The sequence below is a fragment of the Podospora bellae-mahoneyi genome, chromosome 5 (assembly GCF_035222275.1).
Source record: "Podospora bellae-mahoneyi strain CBS 112042 chromosome 5, whole genome shotgun sequence".
Lineage (NCBI taxonomy): Eukaryota > Fungi > Ascomycota > Sordariomycetes > Sordariales > Podosporaceae > Podospora > Podospora bellae-mahoneyi.
The window spans coordinates 2,714,919-2,732,642 of NC_085884.1; the positions used below are offsets into that span (position 1 = coordinate 2,714,919).

General features: G+C 52.3%; 6 protein-coding genes across 6 annotated transcripts; 3 read left to right on the forward strand and 3 right to left on the reverse strand.

Moving 5' to 3' along the window:
• Positions 1-2,412: 2,412 nt before the first annotated feature.
• QC761_0081880 (uncharacterized protein) lies at positions 2,413-7,553 on the forward strand (the record flags this gene model as incomplete). The annotated part of the gene is made up of 2 exons (XM_062872854.1): positions 2,413-4,117; positions 4,342-7,553. 2 exons carry the CDS (start codon positions 2,413-2,415, stop codon positions 7,551-7,553), a joined length of 4,917 nt encoding a protein of 1,638 aa, XP_062731160.1.
• A 238-nt stretch (positions 7,554-7,791) lies between these two features.
• Positions 7,792-8,931, forward strand: QC761_0081890 (uncharacterized protein; the record flags this gene model as incomplete). Its single annotated transcript, XM_062872855.1, has 1 exon — positions 7,792-8,931. The coding sequence occupies one exon, from the start codon at positions 7,792-7,794 to the stop codon at positions 8,929-8,931; it is 1,140 nt and encodes a 379-aa protein (XP_062731161.1).
• A 37-nt stretch (positions 8,932-8,968) lies between these two features.
• QC761_0081900 (uncharacterized protein) lies at positions 8,969-9,660 on the reverse strand (the record flags this gene model as incomplete). Its single annotated transcript, XM_062872856.1, has 2 exons — positions 8,969-9,505; positions 9,553-9,660. The coding sequence occupies 2 exons, from the start codon at positions 9,658-9,660 to the stop codon at positions 8,969-8,971; spliced, it is 645 nt and encodes a 214-aa protein (XP_062731162.1).
• An 833-nt stretch (positions 9,661-10,493) lies between these two features.
• On the forward strand, positions 10,494-11,556 carry QC761_0081910 (uncharacterized protein; the record flags this gene model as incomplete). The annotated part of the gene is made up of 3 exons (XM_062872857.1): positions 10,494-10,803; positions 10,870-10,902; positions 11,106-11,556. The coding sequence occupies exons 2-3, from the start codon at positions 10,898-10,900 to the stop codon at positions 11,554-11,556; spliced, it is 456 nt and encodes a 151-aa protein (XP_062731163.1). The 5' UTR covers positions 10,494-10,803; positions 10,870-10,897.
• Positions 11,557-11,727: 171 nt separating this feature from the next.
• On the reverse strand, positions 11,728-13,584 carry QC761_507280 (uncharacterized protein; the record flags this gene model as incomplete). Its single annotated transcript, XM_062879953.1, has 3 exons — positions 11,728-12,941; positions 12,996-13,429; positions 13,498-13,584. The coding sequence occupies 3 exons, from the start codon at positions 13,582-13,584 to the stop codon at positions 12,074-12,076; spliced, it is 1,389 nt and encodes a 462-aa protein (XP_062731164.1). The 3' UTR covers positions 11,728-12,073.
• A 1,442-nt stretch (positions 13,585-15,026) lies between these two features.
• On the reverse strand, positions 15,027-16,118 carry QC761_507270 (uncharacterized protein; the record flags this gene model as incomplete). Its single annotated transcript, XM_062879952.1, has 2 exons — positions 15,913-16,118; positions 15,027-15,818 (listed from the first exon to the last, which is right to left on the reverse strand). Exons 1-2 carry the CDS (start codon positions 16,057-16,059, stop codon positions 15,027-15,029), a joined length of 939 nt encoding a protein of 312 aa, XP_062731165.1. The 5' UTR covers positions 16,060-16,118.
• Between the last annotated feature and the right edge of the window lie 1,606 nt (positions 16,119-17,724).

The window sequence follows — 17,724 nt, forward strand, 5'->3', positions numbered from 1 at the left end:
TTAGCAGGTGTATATTAAATAATAATATTAGATACAAACTTAGTTAATTCGTTAGTTATCGGAAGAAAGAGGACTAGGTACCACATGCTTACCTAACCAGGTAGTCAAGGTCCCACTGCTAAGATATTAATTCCTTAACAGTGGGCCTCTTACTGTCTAATTCAATAGTTTGTACGATTTCTCTCCATCGCACTGTGGGGCAAATTACATCAGCGTTAGACTGCTCTATTTACCTGGTAGCTACGTTATAGTGCTTTTTGACAGGCCGTCAGCACGCAAACGCCGGCAAATATCAGTACTATTAGCGATGTATTTAGTACCTCGATGTTCTCTAAATACAGCTAGTCCGTATCCAAATACTTCAAAGAGTACAAGAGCAAACGCCGGTTTCGCTCCTAACTATAAATAAAAATCTTAAATATAACCCTTATTTCCTAGAGAAGCTGCGGACTCTACTTTAAGGGGCTGTGGAGGGGAAGATAGTGCGGACTTAGTAGATAGAAAGAAAGTGCGTTTTCTAGAGGGCAAATGTACGTTTTGTAAAGAGCTAGGGTATTCGTCTCTTCTTGAGATCTGATAATTTGACGGTTCACTCCCCTCTTTTCCCAAACGTAAGTGATCCGGGAGCCGTGAACGAGATCCTCGGCTAATATCAGGGCCCCTCTGAAATTATTATTGTATTGCTCTGAACCTAACTCCACTACAAAACGCCATTTCGCCTCTTCGTTTTTGTAAGAGCTAAGTCCAGCATAAACGCGTACGGACATCCAAGCGTAATCCAGTCGTTTAGCTGAATCCTTAGCAAAATACATTCCTTACGATAGCATACAGATAATTATGATCTCGGCTTTAAAGATCGGAGTGGTAAGTGTCTAGGTAGTAAAGAGCTATGCTTCATAATCATTCCGTCTGAGAGCCTGAAAATACGAGCTCGATGTACCGAAGTACCTATATTTTTTACCGCCCGTTTTATTTTCGATTTTTATATTCTGTCGGCGCTTATATGCTTCAGGTTCGTTGGAAGACTGAGGGGTGTGAATGTGGAAGATAACGAGAGAAATCTTCCTCAGTTTTTGGCAGTATGTCATCCGAAATCTGCATTAGATTTCCCTGGAAATGACAGTCTGGATGTATTGCCCGTCATGGTCGTCCGCTTCCAGGATCCATTCGAAAGTTCCGTACTGAGGATCACGGATAGCATCTTCCCGTGAGCACATAGAAGAGAATTAAAGCTACCGCAATGCCCTAGCCTCAGCGGTGGGCGGAGAAGATGACTCGAGCAGACTCTGTACCTTCTCTTCTACCCTGCGCAGTATGTCGATTGAAAGGGTTTGCTGATCACAGCTGATATTGGCCCTCATCTCGTGCAATGTCTTTTTGAAATCAAGTAGTCGATCAGGACCACTGGAGAACTGTGTGGTAACAGAAGCGTCAAGTTTGCTAATCTGGGTGGAAACCAGAAGAGACCGTTCACTTTATGTTCGTTAGTAGTGAGCATTGATCCATATCTCGCAACAGGAAGCACATGCTTGAGGATGAGAAGAGAGATACTTAAACCCATCAGATCGGTATTGTCCAGAAGACCAAGCAATTTGTAAATTTCGCCTTCTTTCCTCTTGGAGCGTAACGATATTCGGAGAGCTTCGAATTTGGAGGTGACATCCCAGGGAACAAGACTTTGCAAGATGCCCTGGATTTCGTTCAGGCGCTCCTTGGATTTGGTTGCCAAGCCTTGCAGAGCATCGACATGGTGATTAGAGGAAGCTGGAAAGGGTGTTTGCTGCACACTGTTCGTTGTTTGCTGCAGTTCATGTATCAAGGACTGTACGTCAGAGACACCAGGCACAGTACCTGTTTGCAGCACTTTGAGCGCACCAGAAACGAGGCTGTATGAAAAATCGACGAAGGTCAAAATAGAGGCAGCAAATCCAACCGCAGCGATTGCCTCATTGTGTCTCGAGACGGAGAGTCGAAGGTATGAAGGTTGGCCTACCGTGCAATCAGGAAGATGGGTTGGGTTGAGAGAAGATCAGCGTCCGGAAACCCCGGCACCAGACACGGTCTGATGGCTAATAGAGCCAATTGGACATCGAGGTTCCCAATTGGACATCGTGGTTCTGAAGCGAGAGCAAGGCTCCTGAGTGGGCTTAAGAAATACGACTTGGAAAGCTGTCCTCGGTGAGTCCTGTGTTTTCTTCGTGGGCAATAAGGTAGATCGGTATATTCGCAATGAGTGTCGTCATTTGAGAACCGACTAGTCTAGCCCTCGGTTTTCATTGAACTGGCTAGACCCTCACGTGACAGCGCGTCGCGTTCCACCTCGTTTTAGGTTTCGGTCCACACCTTAAAACGCGGTCTTTGTGCAAGAACGACAACCAGCGACCGCCGGACAAAGCAAAGTGCCCGCTAAAGATGGCACGCCGGAAAAGCGCTCGTATTGCAGCACAAGAGCCAAAACCGCCAAACCCGTACGGGCCACACAATGGTGATTCAGAAGACGCCGCTGGGCTGATGTCAGCTTCTCAACCCTCATCGCCGGATTCCGCATCCTCTGCGTCCGACCCAGATCCTGAACCTCGACCGGCAAAGCGCCGCAAGGTGACAAAACATACCCCAAACACGACAACAAGATCACCGACAAAATACTCCAAATCCAACTCCCTTCTTCTCGTCCAGTCTATCTTTACTTCAGCACCCCACGATGGCCGCGCCCTTCCTCTCCGCCCACACCCGCCCTCCTACCACCAACCCCTCCTCCTATCCTCGCCATCCGCCCAAGCCTCCCTCCTGAAGTGGTTTCAAAAAGAACAAACGATCCGCCTCATGCCGTGGCGCAAACCCTTCCTCACGAACCCCTCCCGCGCCGACCTTTCCCGTCGAGCCTACGAAGTCTGGATCTCCGAGATCATGCTCCAACAAACCCGCGTTGCGACGGTAATAGCATACTGGAACAAGTGGATGACAAAGTGGCCTACGATCGAAGACCTAGCACAGGCAACAGAGGAAGAGGTGGTCAATATGTGGACTGGGCTGGGGTATTACTCTCGGGCGAGGAGGATACATGCCGGGGCACAAAAGGTTGTCGCCGAGATGCAGGGGCTGCTGCCGGATACGGTGGAGGGGCTTATGAAGCATGTTCCCGGAGTGGGAAGGTATACTGCTGGGGCGATATCGGCTATTGTGTTTGGCGAGGCGGAACCGATGGTCGATGGGAATGTTATGAGGGTGTTGTCGAGGCAGATGGGACTGATGGGAGATGTGAAAGGGGACAAGAGGGTGGTAGACGTGCTTTGGGAGGCGGCGGATAGGTTGGTGAAGGTTGTTGCTGAGGCTGATGGGGAAGAGGGCGAGAAGCCGGGGCTATGGGGACAGGCGTTGATGGAGCTGGGGAGCACGATCTGTACACCAAAGCCTCAATGTGGAAAATGCCCGGTGACGGAAAGCTGTATGGCTTACGCCGAGGGTGTGGCTCTGGCCTCAGGCCTCAAGCAGGCCGTTCCCGATATTGAGGATGGCATTGCTTGTGTGTTTTGTGAACTTGTGGAGGAAGATGCCATGGAAGCGAGCTCGCAGGCTACGGAAAAGAAGGGGAGGCAGCAAACCTCCAAGTTCTTCGAGGCGTTCCAAGCAAGTTCCATGAAGGAAAAGGATGTTGCTAGCAGAACGCCCTCGTCCCAAGAGTTGAATACCATCATCTCCCATGCCCAGAGGTTTCCCCTGAAGAAACCCAAGAAGCAGGTCAGAGAGGAAGAAGCTCTTGTTTGCGCCATTCGTCGCGTATCAGACGGACAGTACCTCATCAGTCGCCGGCCAGACAAGGGGCTGTTGGCTGGATTGTGGGAGTTTCCCAGCTACATATTGCCCGCCTCCAATGACAGCACTACCAAAAGCCGGAAAAAGCAGGCATTGGACTACGCGTCTAGTCTGGTCGAATCAAAAGACGGATACCGTGGAGAACTAGGCACTGTCCCTTGGTTATTTTCACATCTGAGGCTCGCCATGCACGTTCAGCTGTTTGAACTGGACGATTCAGGCAGAAGCCTCCGAACACTGCCCCTGGAATCGAACTATCGATGGGTGTCCAGCGATGAGATTGAATCAGAGTCCATGGGGACTGGTATGAAAAAGTGCTGGTCCTTGATCAAGGCAACCAGAGAGTAGGATCAGCTATGCTGTGGCGATGTGAGGCTTCCCCTGTTCGCACTTGTGCTGCGCCCCCTGTAAGCGCCTAATTGCTGCCCAACCCCGACGATGTTTGGTGGGATCCAGAGGACACATTCGTGGTGCCTAGCAACGCCGCTGGAGAGATGTTCGGCTACAAAACCACACCACGGAAATAAGCCCTCAACTGGCACCATCGAGTCTCCTGCAACATCAAGACACTTGAGTTGAGACTTTGGAGTAAGAAAATGGACCAACCCAAAGACCGGCGACGCCTCAAGTTGGAGCCGTCGAAGCTCGGACCCAGCGCCAACAATGATGCGAGCCCCCCAAAGACGCCGGACACAGAAGAAAACAAGCCCAAAGAGACCCCCGTATCCGTATCCCAGCCTGATCTAAGCACACAACACGAAACAGTGGAAAGCGAGGAGTTCAAGCGCCCCAATCTTGGACTTGGACCTTCCCACGAAGCCCAGGTTGAGGAACGTAGTCTTGAGCGAGAAGCGCAGGAGAAGCAGAGGGATCAACCAGATGACGACAACGAATGCAAAGAAAACCCCATGTCGGATGAAAACCGGGAGTTGATTGATGTGTGGATGCAAACCGAGGATGAAGCGAGAGCCGAGGAAGAGGACAACGTGATGACTCGAGACAACTACGAGGCCAACTTTAAGGAAGAAGTGGCGCTACACAACCTGTACAAACATCACTATTTTGACGAACAGTGGCTGCTGTACTCGAAAGAGACATCAAAAGACCGCAAAGACGAAGATTGGTTCATTCATTCACCAACCGTGCTGGAGGCAACCGACCCGCAGTACCTTTGCGACATGTGCCGACACGTCAACTTCACCGTCCTATTTACGCATCGCAATCTGAAGCCTCAGGGGAACAAGGATCCATCCACTGCTTGCATCGAGTTGTATGGACTGTCGAGAGTTCTCAACGAGAAATCTACGTGTTCATTTTGCAACCTGGTGCGAGAAGCCATTGAGCAACAATGCACTGCTGAAGAACTCGCAAAGGCGAGGCAGACAAAGGCGGGCAAGATATCAATCGACATTCTTGATGATGGGCCAGATTGCGCCCTGCGGTTGGAGGTTGGCTTCAGCCACTTGGCGAAGAAAGTAATTATGCAGAGGATGACATCCGAGGATGAGCCCTTTGCACTTCAAGGGCTTCCAGTACGCAAGGACGCCGCAAATATCCCACGGCTGTGCAACTGGATCCGCACTTGCGAAGGCAGCCATCCCAAGCTCCACAGGTCCATTCACGCATTCTCGCCCGAAATGGAGACGCTGCGAGTCATCGACGTTGATGAAGGCTGTCTCGTAACAGTGCCCACGCCGTGTCGCTATGCTTGCCTTTCCTATGTCTGGGGGAAGAATGCAACAAGTCTCGTCCATTTGACACTGGAAACAAAGGCAACCCTCGAAAGCCCAGGAATCTTCAGCAACGGATCAATCGTCATCAGCCAGACCTATCTGGACGCCATCAAGGTTACCAGGGATATTGGACTGCGTTACCTGTGGATTGACGCTCTCTGCATTGTGCAAGACGACGATGCTGAAAAGGCAATTATTGTCTCGCAAATGGCTGCTGTGTATGGCAACGCCGTCATCAACATCGTTGCCTCCACCAACTTCAGCCCTGATGGCGGACTTCCGGGGGTGGGTAGCACGCCACGGGCACGATCCCAGGTAGTTAAACAAATCCAAGGGCTGTCTGTTGGCGCTGTGTTTCATGACGCCCGTCAGCCATACCACGAGATTGAAGACGCCATCTGGAATTCTCGTGCTTGGACATTCCAGGAGCGTCACCTGTCCCAACGCACCGTGTACTTTACGGCTTCTCAGCTCTATTTTACCTGCCCCCATGGGACTGCGTGCGAAGACACAGTTCGCAATTCGACACGGGACCTCAAGCCAACGGTGCCTGTAGATCGGCCAAAGTTTGAAGAAGCCATATATCCCCTAATGTTCTACATTTGGTCCGACCCGACCCAGACAGAATTCCCCAACAAGCGCTTCAAGTTAGCTGGTACGGGCACAGAATCTGACACCCTGGTATCTACTCGGGAAGAACTGCCTACTCCAACCTATAGAGCAATGCCCGTGGCAGCTTACCGGAGCGGCACTCTTCCCATGGAAGGGGAGACGCTCTGGAAGACATATCGGGAGGCTGTCAACATGTACACCAAGCGCAAAATGACGTGGCAGAGCGATGCCATCAACGCATTCCAGGGCGTCACTGATCTCATTTCTCAGGGGGTGAACACCACCTTCTGGTACGGCATACCCGAGTTTGCCTTTGATCAGGCTCTCTTGTGGTACCCCCAGGAGCCTCTCACCCGCCGGACCTATTTGGGAGCCGCCCCGTCCTGGAGCTGGGCTGGATGGGAAGGGCACACAAAGTATCGCGGCCGGGGCTGGCACAATGCCATTGCTGTGGCACCCTTCAACGTCGTCCACTGGCTTACACATCCGTCTAGTATCGGCACTGTTGTACGGTATCTTGTCGCCCGCGGAGATAGCCCAGAGCGTGTGGCAAAAATTGTTCAGGCAGCCAAAGAGCAGCCTAAATCCTTGAATTCCTGGGTTCATGCCTTCTTGTATCAGCTGGAGGACCTTGACGACGGTTGGAAGGACGAAAAGGACACCTCGCGCAACGAGCTCTACTTCTCCCATCCCGCCTACCCGGGCCTCCGCTTTACATACCCCATCAACTTGCCGGGAAAACCGTTGCTACCACGACATTTACCGGACGGGACACTTCCCTTCACCGCTCGCTCAGTCGAAGCGCGCTTCACCGACATGTCCACAACCGCTCACAAGTCGATACCTGTCGAAGACGAGTTTCTGCAGATTGGCCTCAACGATGCGGGCAAATATGGGTCAGGCTCTCGCCGACCGTGGGAGTTTGCTGTCTACCATCAAGGATACCGCGCCGGGTTCTTGTCTCTCAACGTCCCCCTTTCGTCCATCGACCGTGCGTCGGCTTCGTACAGGCTGGTGGCCATGTCGAGAGACATGGTGCCACAAATCGCCCCGCCGCCGTGTGGATGGGACCTTTACTGGAACCTGAACCCACGGCGAATGCAGGACAGTGTCTTCTTCGATGAGGAATGGGGACGGCCTGAAGAAAGGAGAAAGTGGACGGTGTTTACTGACTCGGAGCCGGGGAGGGGGCCAGGCAGGGAGAATGGGGATCCGCGCTGGGACCTCGGGCGCTATGAAACACCGGCTATAAATGATGTGTACAATGTCTTGTTGTTGGAGAACAAGACTGGCGAGAATGGGGAGTGGTGGGAGGAGAGGATTGGGGTTGGGAAGATTCATGTCGGGGCATTCTGGATAGCAAGGCCCGTCATTGAGAAGTTTGCTCTGAGGTAGGGGGTATGCCATCATGCTTGTCTCGCCAGTGACATGGGTCGAGTGCCGCCGCATGGTGGAACCTGCCGAACATTGTTTCGGGATTCCCCGCTCGAGCACATGGAGAGTGAGGGGTCGAGATAAGGTTGGAGATATCTCCCAGAAACATGATAAAAAATGAACATATAATTTTCAACATTCCGAACTCAAACTCAGCCATCGATTTCATTGTGGCCACACTCTCAAAACACAAATCAAGATGTCACCCCCAGAATACCTCCACCTCGCCTCCCCCCTCGGTCCCATTTCCAGGCCCCTGTTACCTCACCCGCCCCGCGACGCCCTCCCCTCCGAAATCCCCATCATCAACCTCACCCCCTTGTTTTCCGACGACCTCCCCTCCCGTCAGCACCTCGCCTCCCAAATCCGTCAAGCAGCCACCACGTCAGGGTTCATGTACATCTCCCACCACTGCATCCCCCTCTCCCTCTTCCAAACCGCCCGAAACGCCTCTCTAGATTGGTTCCGCTCCCCTCTTGATGCCAAACTCCCCGCCAACACGAACAACTCCCTCAAAAACAAGGGCGTGGTCGGCTACCGGCCCCGTCAGACACAGCACATCAACCCCTGGGAGAGCGTCGACGTTCGAGAGTCGTTCTCATGGCGGTACGATCCCGCCTATGACCCGTTGCATTCCCCGTCGGACTTGGAGAACATCCCGGATGAGGTAAAAAGGTATATCGACCACGATAACGATGGGTTTCCCTGGTCGAGAACACCAAAAGAGTTTTCGGGGCCGGTGACTGAGTTGTATCAGGCTGTTTTGAAGCTTGGGAGGGAGCTGGTGAGGGTGATGGCTTTGGCGCTTGGGTTGGAGGAGGACGGGTTGGACGGGAGGTTTGAGTTTCCTGATGTTGGGGTGGCCGTGAATTATTATCCGCCTATTGCTGCAACAAAAGAAGAGGGTAAGGAGAAGGTTAGTATTGGGAGTCATACCGACTTTCAGCTTTTTACGCTATTGTATCAGGATAGTGTGGGGGGGTTGCAGGTGTTGGATAGGGAGGGGCAGTGGTTGAATGCGAGGCCGGTGGAGGGGACGTTGGTGGTTAATTTTGGGGATTACATGCAGCGGATTACGAACGGGAAGTGGGTGAGTACGGTTCATCGGGTGGTGAATACCTCGGGGAGGGAGAGGTTGAGCATCGCGTTCTTCTGGGGGTTTGGGCTGCATGAGAGGTGTGGGGTTTTGGATAGTGTGTTGGAGGAGGGGGAGGAAAAGAAGTATGATGAGGTTGGGTGTTGGGAGTGGGTGCAAAGAAGGATTGAGATGATGAGGGAGGTGAAGAAGGGGTTGGGGAATACTACCCCTGAGAAACCCCTGTCAATGCACTCCCAATAAAGACTACCTCGACAGCGGCAAATCTGGGCATTTCATGTCAGTCATTCACCCTGGGGATTCCCGACACAGGGTCAACATACGTAGTGGTAGCCGCAAAAAACTCTATCCTCTTCGCATCGCTAAACACCGCAATCACCAGCGCAAACAGCGCCATCAACCCTGCCGTCACCCCTGTTCTCGCATCTGTGCTGTCCAGCCGGTTCAGCACCAGGATTGCCAATACCGGCAAGGTAGACGCAAGAACAGTTGTGATGAGACTGCTTGCTTTACTAATTCGAGAAGGACTGTACAAACTGTGGCCTGTGTCTGTGTCGACAGCCTGGCCGGTGTTGACGCGATGGCCGAGGAGGTGGCGATAAGTTCTAAGAATCTTCTCAGTGATGAAAGTGGTACAAGGGTCGGTTTCCTTGACCGGTGCGCTCAGGCAGAGGATATGACGAGGGGTTGGGGTCTGCCCAGGTGAAGGCTTCGTTGGACTGGAGGAAGGGATTGCCGCCTCTGAAGTCGCGTAGCCAGTCTTCGAGAGCAGAGAGTTGGGAAGGTTGAGGGGAGGGAACGGTGTTGATTTGGTGGACTATCACGCGTCAATGGTGATCTGAAGGGTTTGCGACAGCGACCCACCTTGGAGTATGAATTCTTCTGGCGTTCAAGATTCGCATCCTGCCGAGGCAATGGGAAAGATAAACTCTTCGTACTGTACCCTTTCAGCTTCTCTCTCAACTCCACCATCTTGTGATACTGCATAGTCTTCTTCTCCCGTCAAAGCTTCATATTCTCAGAAAGTCGCAACGTCGGATCATCCTGGTGGTCAAGCAAACACTGATCCCGATACTCTTGCCCTAGCTCAACAACCTCGGCCTGCAGCGATATAGCGCCAAGACATTCGCTTGATCAAACCTTCTTCAGAATAGCAGCCTCATTCTCACTCCCTCTCATAAAGGCTGCTAACCTGGGATATCCAGGAGGGAGCGGAGGTTGAAAGTCGTGCACGGTGTGTTTGTTTTGAAGAACAAAGAAACCTGCCTCTGAGAAGAGATGGTGCAGGTGTAAATACGGGTTTGAGGGTTGTCTCAGCTGGTGTGGTGGGCTGAAGTGTTGGATTAGGGGCAAGGGGACCGCCTCGAGGGCCATATCAGAGGCCCCCCGCCCTTTGCGGACCACACAAGAGACCAGTTGGGTCCAGGAACCCATAGACGGAATCCTTCCCGCGCGCGCCCGTAATGCTTAACCTCGATGAACTGTGGTTGTGTAAGCCTTGCCGCTCATGCTAACGTTGATTGGGTGGTGATGCATGGATGATAGGCATCCTGGTTACACTTGAGGTTGATGATGGCAAGGTAAAACAAGATAAAGTCTTCTCATGTTCCACATGGTGTTTCGTTTTCGACTCCATTGCGGTGCCCGACTAAGCAATACATCACCTCCACCAACATGCCCCAAGAAGACCAATTCTGGCTCATCAGTCCCATCACTCTAGTCCTGTTGGTCTCCTCCGTCATCACCCCCATGACAATATTCGTCGCAATGGCCGCCTTACTTGCCGACTTTGCCCAAAAGGTAGAGCGAGCCGAATCCCACTTTCAGGCACAGCAGACCGAGTATTCCTGTTTTGCAGCGCATTCTACGAGAATGCGAGCACACTCTTGACGGACCCGTTGACGATCCAGACCATGTTTTGGAGGCCTTGGAAACCTGCCGACGCCAAGGGGCAAGTTATGACGAGCACTCTTTCAAGCTACAACGGAACTCTAGCAAGTTCAAGAGATTCCTAATGGGTCAGAATTTGCGAATCTATTACAAGCAGACCGAACTGGACAAGGCTCTGGCCGCATATAAGGGAAGTGTATTGCTTCTGAGAGACTAGTGCTCTGAGTAAGTGAACAGGAAGCCAAGTCACCAGGGAATAGCAGTGAAACTTTCCGATAAGCCACTTGACAGAATTAAGCTTCGACAGCAGCTGGTTGAAATGAGGTAAGTACAGGCAAGACTCTACCAAATGTATACATAGAAATTTGAGTTTCTAACACGCCACACAGCGCCGCCATGGCAAAACTATCAGCCCTAGCAATTCCAGACCTCGGGTAGAATGACTCCGATTCTGCATACTAAGCATCCCTAGACGATGATCCAGCCCCTCTAATGTCCGGCGCACTTACTACCAAGAACCCAAACAGTCTTGCACTCGTTCATCAGACCAACCACTTGAAACTGGTCGAACAAGTGTGGACAAGAGGCTTCGGCCAGCTCTCCCAAGAAAAATACAACATCGATGCTGCCATCCGAATCATAATCGGCCAGCCCCACGCCAAACATCCTGGCCAAGCATTCAAGTACTATCCCCCCAGAGCCAAATTAGACAGCGCATCCGACCTTGACTTGGTTTCCGTCTCCTATCTCCGCCAAGCCAATGCACTAGAGCACGTCACTCTTGTGCCCATTCCAGAAGACACCCAGATTGCCATCAGAGGTGTAGGTAACGGCTCACTGACCCCAACCCATAGGGTGTTACTCAAGTGGTACGGGCATGGAGAGAGAAAGATACACGAGGGTTGGTTTGACCTGGTCGATTTCCCAGACATTGATATTTTGTTGGGGACCGCATCGTTCAGAAGATCGCTGTTGTAAGAGTGGCGCGTGCTTGGCCGATTATCGGGAGGACGAAACCCAAGGCGATATCCGAGAGAGAGTATGCTCAGGAGGAAGAGAGTTTGGCACGAGTGGGGGAGATCAAATTGCCGAGTTTGAGAGGAAACTGGCTGAAAGGAGGAGGCATCAACTAGCGCTAGGACGGGCAGATACAATTGTTTCTGATGAAATTAGAATCCATCAAAAAAGGCAAGATGTAGATTTAGAGATGGGGAATGGCAGTGTCGACCCTTAGACGCTGTCACGGCTCTTCATTACAGGTAGCGCTCCTTCTTCAACACACACAAACATAATACCCTTTTTTGCCCCTGGACCAGCTTTTCCCCTACCTAGTGTCTTTGCCCCCTCGAGATTTCAAGGCCGGCATCTTACCGATCCCCAAGCATCATTTTGCGTCCCAAAGTTATTAACCCCTGGGTATATCAGCGGGAAGTACGTCCCCGAGTCTCTCTCGCAGTTATCACCCCTAAACGCTCCCGTTAGCATCACGACAAGTTCAAACCAGCAGAACCAAGTGTACCCACCTAAACAACACACACCTCCCCATATCCGGCCCAGCAGACCTAACTCTTTTGTAAAGGTCAGTCCCCGCCAAACTGACACACTTCTCCGCGTGCCCAACCCTGATATTCTTGCAACTCCCACCCCATTGAACCTCAGGACAAAGATACAGCCACGTCGACGTAGTCAAAACAGGCGGCACAGCAGGAGTGTAAGAACTAGCCGGGTACTTCCCCGTCCCATAAACCTCAATCCTCCACCCCGCTCCACACGTTTCTCCCCCGTCACCCGCGCAAGGCATATCACACTGCCCATCAGCCACCAACAACCCCGACCCAGGCTGGGAGTTGCCGCAAAAGCATTCGGTGCTGTATTCGACTCCCGCATAGAAATATCCCGCCGTGTCACAGGCAGAAATACACTTCTCCGTTGTCATACCACCGGTAATGCTACTGATCTGATGCGGCAGAACGCGAGGAGAGTCAGAATCAACAAAACACCCCACCCTCGGCTCAAAGATATCGTTCTGCGCTCCTGGGAAAAAGCCCATCTTGGGGTTATACGGCGGTGTGACGTCCCCCGGGGTGACAACATTGTCGCCCGTCCGCTGATGCCAGGCGATCATCTGTTTTGGACCTTTGACGCAAGCAGAGGGGTTATTCGCACAATACACCGGGGGCTGGGCAACGCCCAACCGACGAACTGACGTGCTCCATGGAACGTGGCAGCGGAAGTTTTGCATGTACATGTTTGGCTCGCCGCATCCGTCGGGCACCCAGAGCCAGGCGCAGTAGCATTGGCCTGGGGCGCAGGGGGGGAGGTCGGCGGGGATGGGGTAGTTGACTAGGCGTCTCCAGGGGGTGCTTCACATAAACTGATTAGATGACTGTGTTGCGAAAGGAGAACGGTGAACTTACTTGGGGGCAACAGAGATGACAACCAAATTCTCCATATTTACATTCGCCAAGTTGGAATTGTACGAAATCGCCAGCGCAGTGCCTGTGGCCCTGGTCTCGTTCTGGGTATGCAACGGACCACCAAACCCGTCAGGGTTGTTAACCAGACAGCCCTCTCCTGTGCTGGGGCCGGTCCAATTCACAGGGTGGTCCCGTCCGTCTGTCCAGTCTGTCGTGAGGTCACCACTGTAGGAGAGAGTGGTGAAGGCGCGGTTCTCGGCGATTTCACCAGTAAAGACACCTCCTGCAGGTAGAGCGAGGGACTGTCCGCTGGGGGGGCCCACGACGTTACAGCCTCGGTCCGCTTGCATCCACCACTGCTCCTTGGTGAGGTTATAGAGGGGGTTGACGACGAGGTTGGTGTTTTGATCGTCCACTGCTGGGTTGTTGCCGCCCTGAAATCTGGATGTCAGTCAAGTTGAGAGTCAGAAAGATACACGACAAATATCGATGGACGACTTACACGGCAATGCATACCCGGCGCAAAGAGCGCGTGGTGTGCTGTCGCCCCCGTGGCCAGGGCTGCGAGAAGCTTTGCGTGGCGCAACATGGTAGAGTGGTCAGATGGATAGTGAAATCAACTCAAAGAACGCATGGACATGGAGAGAAAGGGCTACGTGGACGATAGCTATAAGTACTGGCCAATGTCTATACTCCCGGTAAATGTCACGATGGTGGAACTTGCCAGACAATAGTTCCATGTCAGCCTGTTCATGTGTATGAGATGAAAGCTACCCCTGACTGAGATTGGCCGCATCTTTTCTCTCCGTGTCAGCATGCTCGGTATGTGCCCCAAAGCTGTTCGTATAGTAATCTTAGTATCGGTTGATTACTCACGCTGTTTTTGAATGTCTCGTAGCCATCTGCTTCTCCGAGGTACCTACTGAGGGTTCTCATCTTGGCAGCTTGCACGCGGAGGTGAGCCTCATCTTAAATACGGATCCTACTAAAATCTCACCACAGCTGTCAGCAACATCAATGCTTTTTTCACGAGGGTCATGGCATTCCTGGAAGATCTTGAAGTTGTACAGTACCATTGTGGCTGTTGATATTGATGACGGCGGGCTGAGATCCAATCCAGCTTCGTGTGATGCCCTCAACAGATTGTATGTTTCTCAAACAAGACTGGCAGCCTCCAACGCCCCATTGACCCTTCCCAACAACCAACCCTTTTCTTCAACCCCAACGCTGATCCGCACCAAACACTCCTCTACTCCAAACTCAGCTGCTCTATCCAACTCGTTGTAGTGCGCCAGTAGTGTATACGCACAACAAAGCGTAAAGTTTGTCCCCAGGCTTGGCCCCTTGGCAACATTCAGCCCGTTGTAAAACGCCACAGCCTCCTCTTTTTTCTTGAATGTAACGCTTAGCAAAAACCCATATCCCGCACCAGGCCGCTTGTAAGCATCATACCGCCTCGTGTCTCCCAATGACGGATAATAAACCTTCTTGACTACCGGACTTTCTTGCACTAACTCAACCACAGCCAAAGCATTTTCACTGGCAACCTGAATTCTCTCCTCAAAGCTTTGACAGTTTTCGGCCATCACCAAAACATCTTCCCAATACCACACGTCCTTCTGACGCTGTTGTCGGTTGTGTAGACCTTCTCTGAGACTCGTATACAGCGTTGAATGGGGATTGAGGCCAAGCGAACCGCCCATGACATTACACTTTCCGCTGAACATCTTTGTCAAACTGGTGCAGACCACATCGCAATATCGCAAAATACGCAGGCAAGCGGCCGTTCCCACGGTGTCGTCCACGGCCAGAACAAAAGAAAACGATTTTCGCAAAAAGGCTAATCGTTCGAGGTGGGGCGATTGTAACAGAGGGTTGCCTGTGAACTCGGTAAAGACAGCGTGGAACTGTTCGCCGTTATGTAGTCGACGCTCGAATCGCTCTGTATCGGCGTAGGAATACCCGTAGACCGTGACTTGACAGTTGTGTACTCGCTCCAGCACTTTGATCGTATCGACGTAGAGAAATCTATCACATGTTAGACGACCACAACATCCTGGGTAGGTAGAAGGATTGCAACGGAACTTGCCCAAAAACAGCCACGTTGAGCTTTTTGCTATCTCCGCTCCCCGATGAAGTCCCTGGATCCGTTCTGGTTGCTATCAGCTCCGAAATAGCAGCCATTCCTCCTGGATACAACAGCACATCATCTTTCCTAAGAACCATGTCTCCATCGGATAGCAGACCTGCAATCTGGTCTGAGATGTCCTGCTTGGCCTGGTCAACAGAGTCCTCACCGCAGGTATCTCCATCTGAATGGAACCCGTGCTGTTGTATCCCATTGGCTAACCCGTGTCCTTCTCGACACGGCGCCCTATTCAGAAAGGATGCCCTGTCCAACCAAAATACCGCCCTCCGACTCGAGATGCCATATCCAGTGTGTTGCCAAAACCTCCGTGCTTTAGACACCTCAGCACCCTTGGGCTCCCCAACCACAACCGCCAACCACAAACAAGTCCCCGTCTCATCGTCATCTGAATCAACCGTTCCACCATCCCACCTGACTCCCCACACTCTACCACCCGCGAGAAGCTCCTCACCCATATACCTCCTGAACATCTCAGCCCACGTCCTGGACGCAAACATCATAAGCGCTCCATCATCCCCCACACCCAAGTGTCGCGCCAGTCTTCGCCCCAACTGATCAACCACCCTCGGGGTGAAGAAACGCGGGTAACCGGTTTTCATGGCTTGCAAGACCGAGGGGTCTTTCGTAACCCATCCGAGACTGTCGTTCCAGGTTGGGAGGTGGACAGAGATGGCCTAATGAGAAGAACGAAAACACGTTCCTGCCGCGTCAGCTTCCAAGAAAGGGCTAGGGTCCCAACGAAGAGATGATGTATAGTAGGTAACTCACGTGCGGGTCATTAGGAGGTAGCGGATCACCCAACTGCAGGTCTGCTGGGTCGACGGGGAGGGCAAAAGACTGCATCCTGGATCTGTCATTGTCCTTTTTCAACGGCGTGGATTTCCCAGAACTGCATGTAGATGGGGGAGTGTTCATTTTGAAGTGGTCAACGACCGCCGCAGCATCAGTGCCATGGTTCCGTGTTCGGAGCTGAGAAAGAAGCGCAGTACCAAACGATTGGGGACTGACCGAATCGCCAGAGTGGGGTCTTCAGTCGACGATACCAGGCGATGGATGCAGTTGTCCGCTTCCCGTGAGTTCCCGGGAAGGAACTGTGCTCCAAAGGGGGTGACATCATCTTGACCGGTGTCAGAGGCTAGCTGACCCGGGCAAATTTGCGCTGTTCATGGACCATTTGAGCACCTACCCGCCGCAAGTGGACAACCGACTCCGAAAAGCTGGGTTGGATTACATGAAGTTTATACGAGTTCTCTGTTGGGAAGGAGGACCAGAATATATTGGTGGGAAACCCCAAGGGAATTCGCATTGTTTGAGAGGCAGCGTGCTAATGTCACCCTTTGGCTTCAAAATGTCAAAGTTGCCCCAAAGAAGCTCGTGCCATGTCTCCCTATTGAGTGGTTCCCTCTTTGCCCTCCTAGGCTGTTTCCTTGTCGTTGAGCCGGGAGAACATTACACCGTTTGACGACAAGGCTGTAGATAACAATGTTAGTGACGACGCCACATCTGCAATATTGCGCCCGCGAGCTGCAGGTGTGTGGCCGGGAGAAGCTGATAGCATCCACAAAGTGCAGTCTTCAACACAAAGGCAACGCTTAATTTCTTCTCGTCCAGCCTTCCCCATGATTCTCTAGCTTGTGACCCCGCGTTCAACCCCCCCTTCTTCTCTCTTGACCATCTCAAGGTGCCAGGCATGTTGTATCCTTCTGAAGTCTTAAAGCCGGGAACATACCTAAATGATGATGCCATCACGCCCACTACCCACAGCAATATAAGCAGACCCCGAGAGGGGTCCATCCAGCCCCAAAGCACATAGATCACGATCAAACCCCATGCCCCTCTCACCAGTCGACAGTTCCCTCACCCGTCTCGCAACACTGGAGAGAGCGGCACGCTCACAGCAGCAATCCCGGACGGCAGCCGAAATGCCCGACGAAATCACCGCCCTCGAGGTTGTCTATAGATACAGCATCCTCTCCTCCCGCATCAGAGTTCTCCGTCACAAGATCATACACAAGGTTGAGTCAGCCCAATCTCTCATCGACGTGGCCATGCCGGAGGAATTGAGGCGAGATCTAGATCGGTACAGTATATTCAACCTACCTTGCTTTGGCTTCCCGCTCTCCCTCCTGCCCAAGCCTGACAACTTCCTTATCCTTTTCAGCAACCGCACTGCGAGACTACGCCTTCTTTCGTCAGGAGGGTAAAGATCTCTTCCGGTCATTCCAGACCCAGTCTATCCTCGCCACCATGAAAGCCCTTGACAACCCTGCAGCCGCCACCCCCCAACCGGAACTCGCCGTGGATGATCCCCTGAGTATCATCACCAGAGAGCTGAGGCTGGCTTTGACGCAAAGCACTTCAGGGCTGTCAAAATACAAAAAGTCAAAGGATCAGAAAATGCTATGGCAGCGCTTCGTTATGGCTTTGGGTGGCGGACTGGCCCTCGTGGGCCCGATGCTCATCATGGTGCGCAATCCGAGTGAAGGCGTCGCCATCACGACATCGTGCTGTGTTTTGGGCATGGCAGTTATTTTGGCTTTGTTCATGAACGATTCCCATCCAAAAGATGTCGTCGCATGC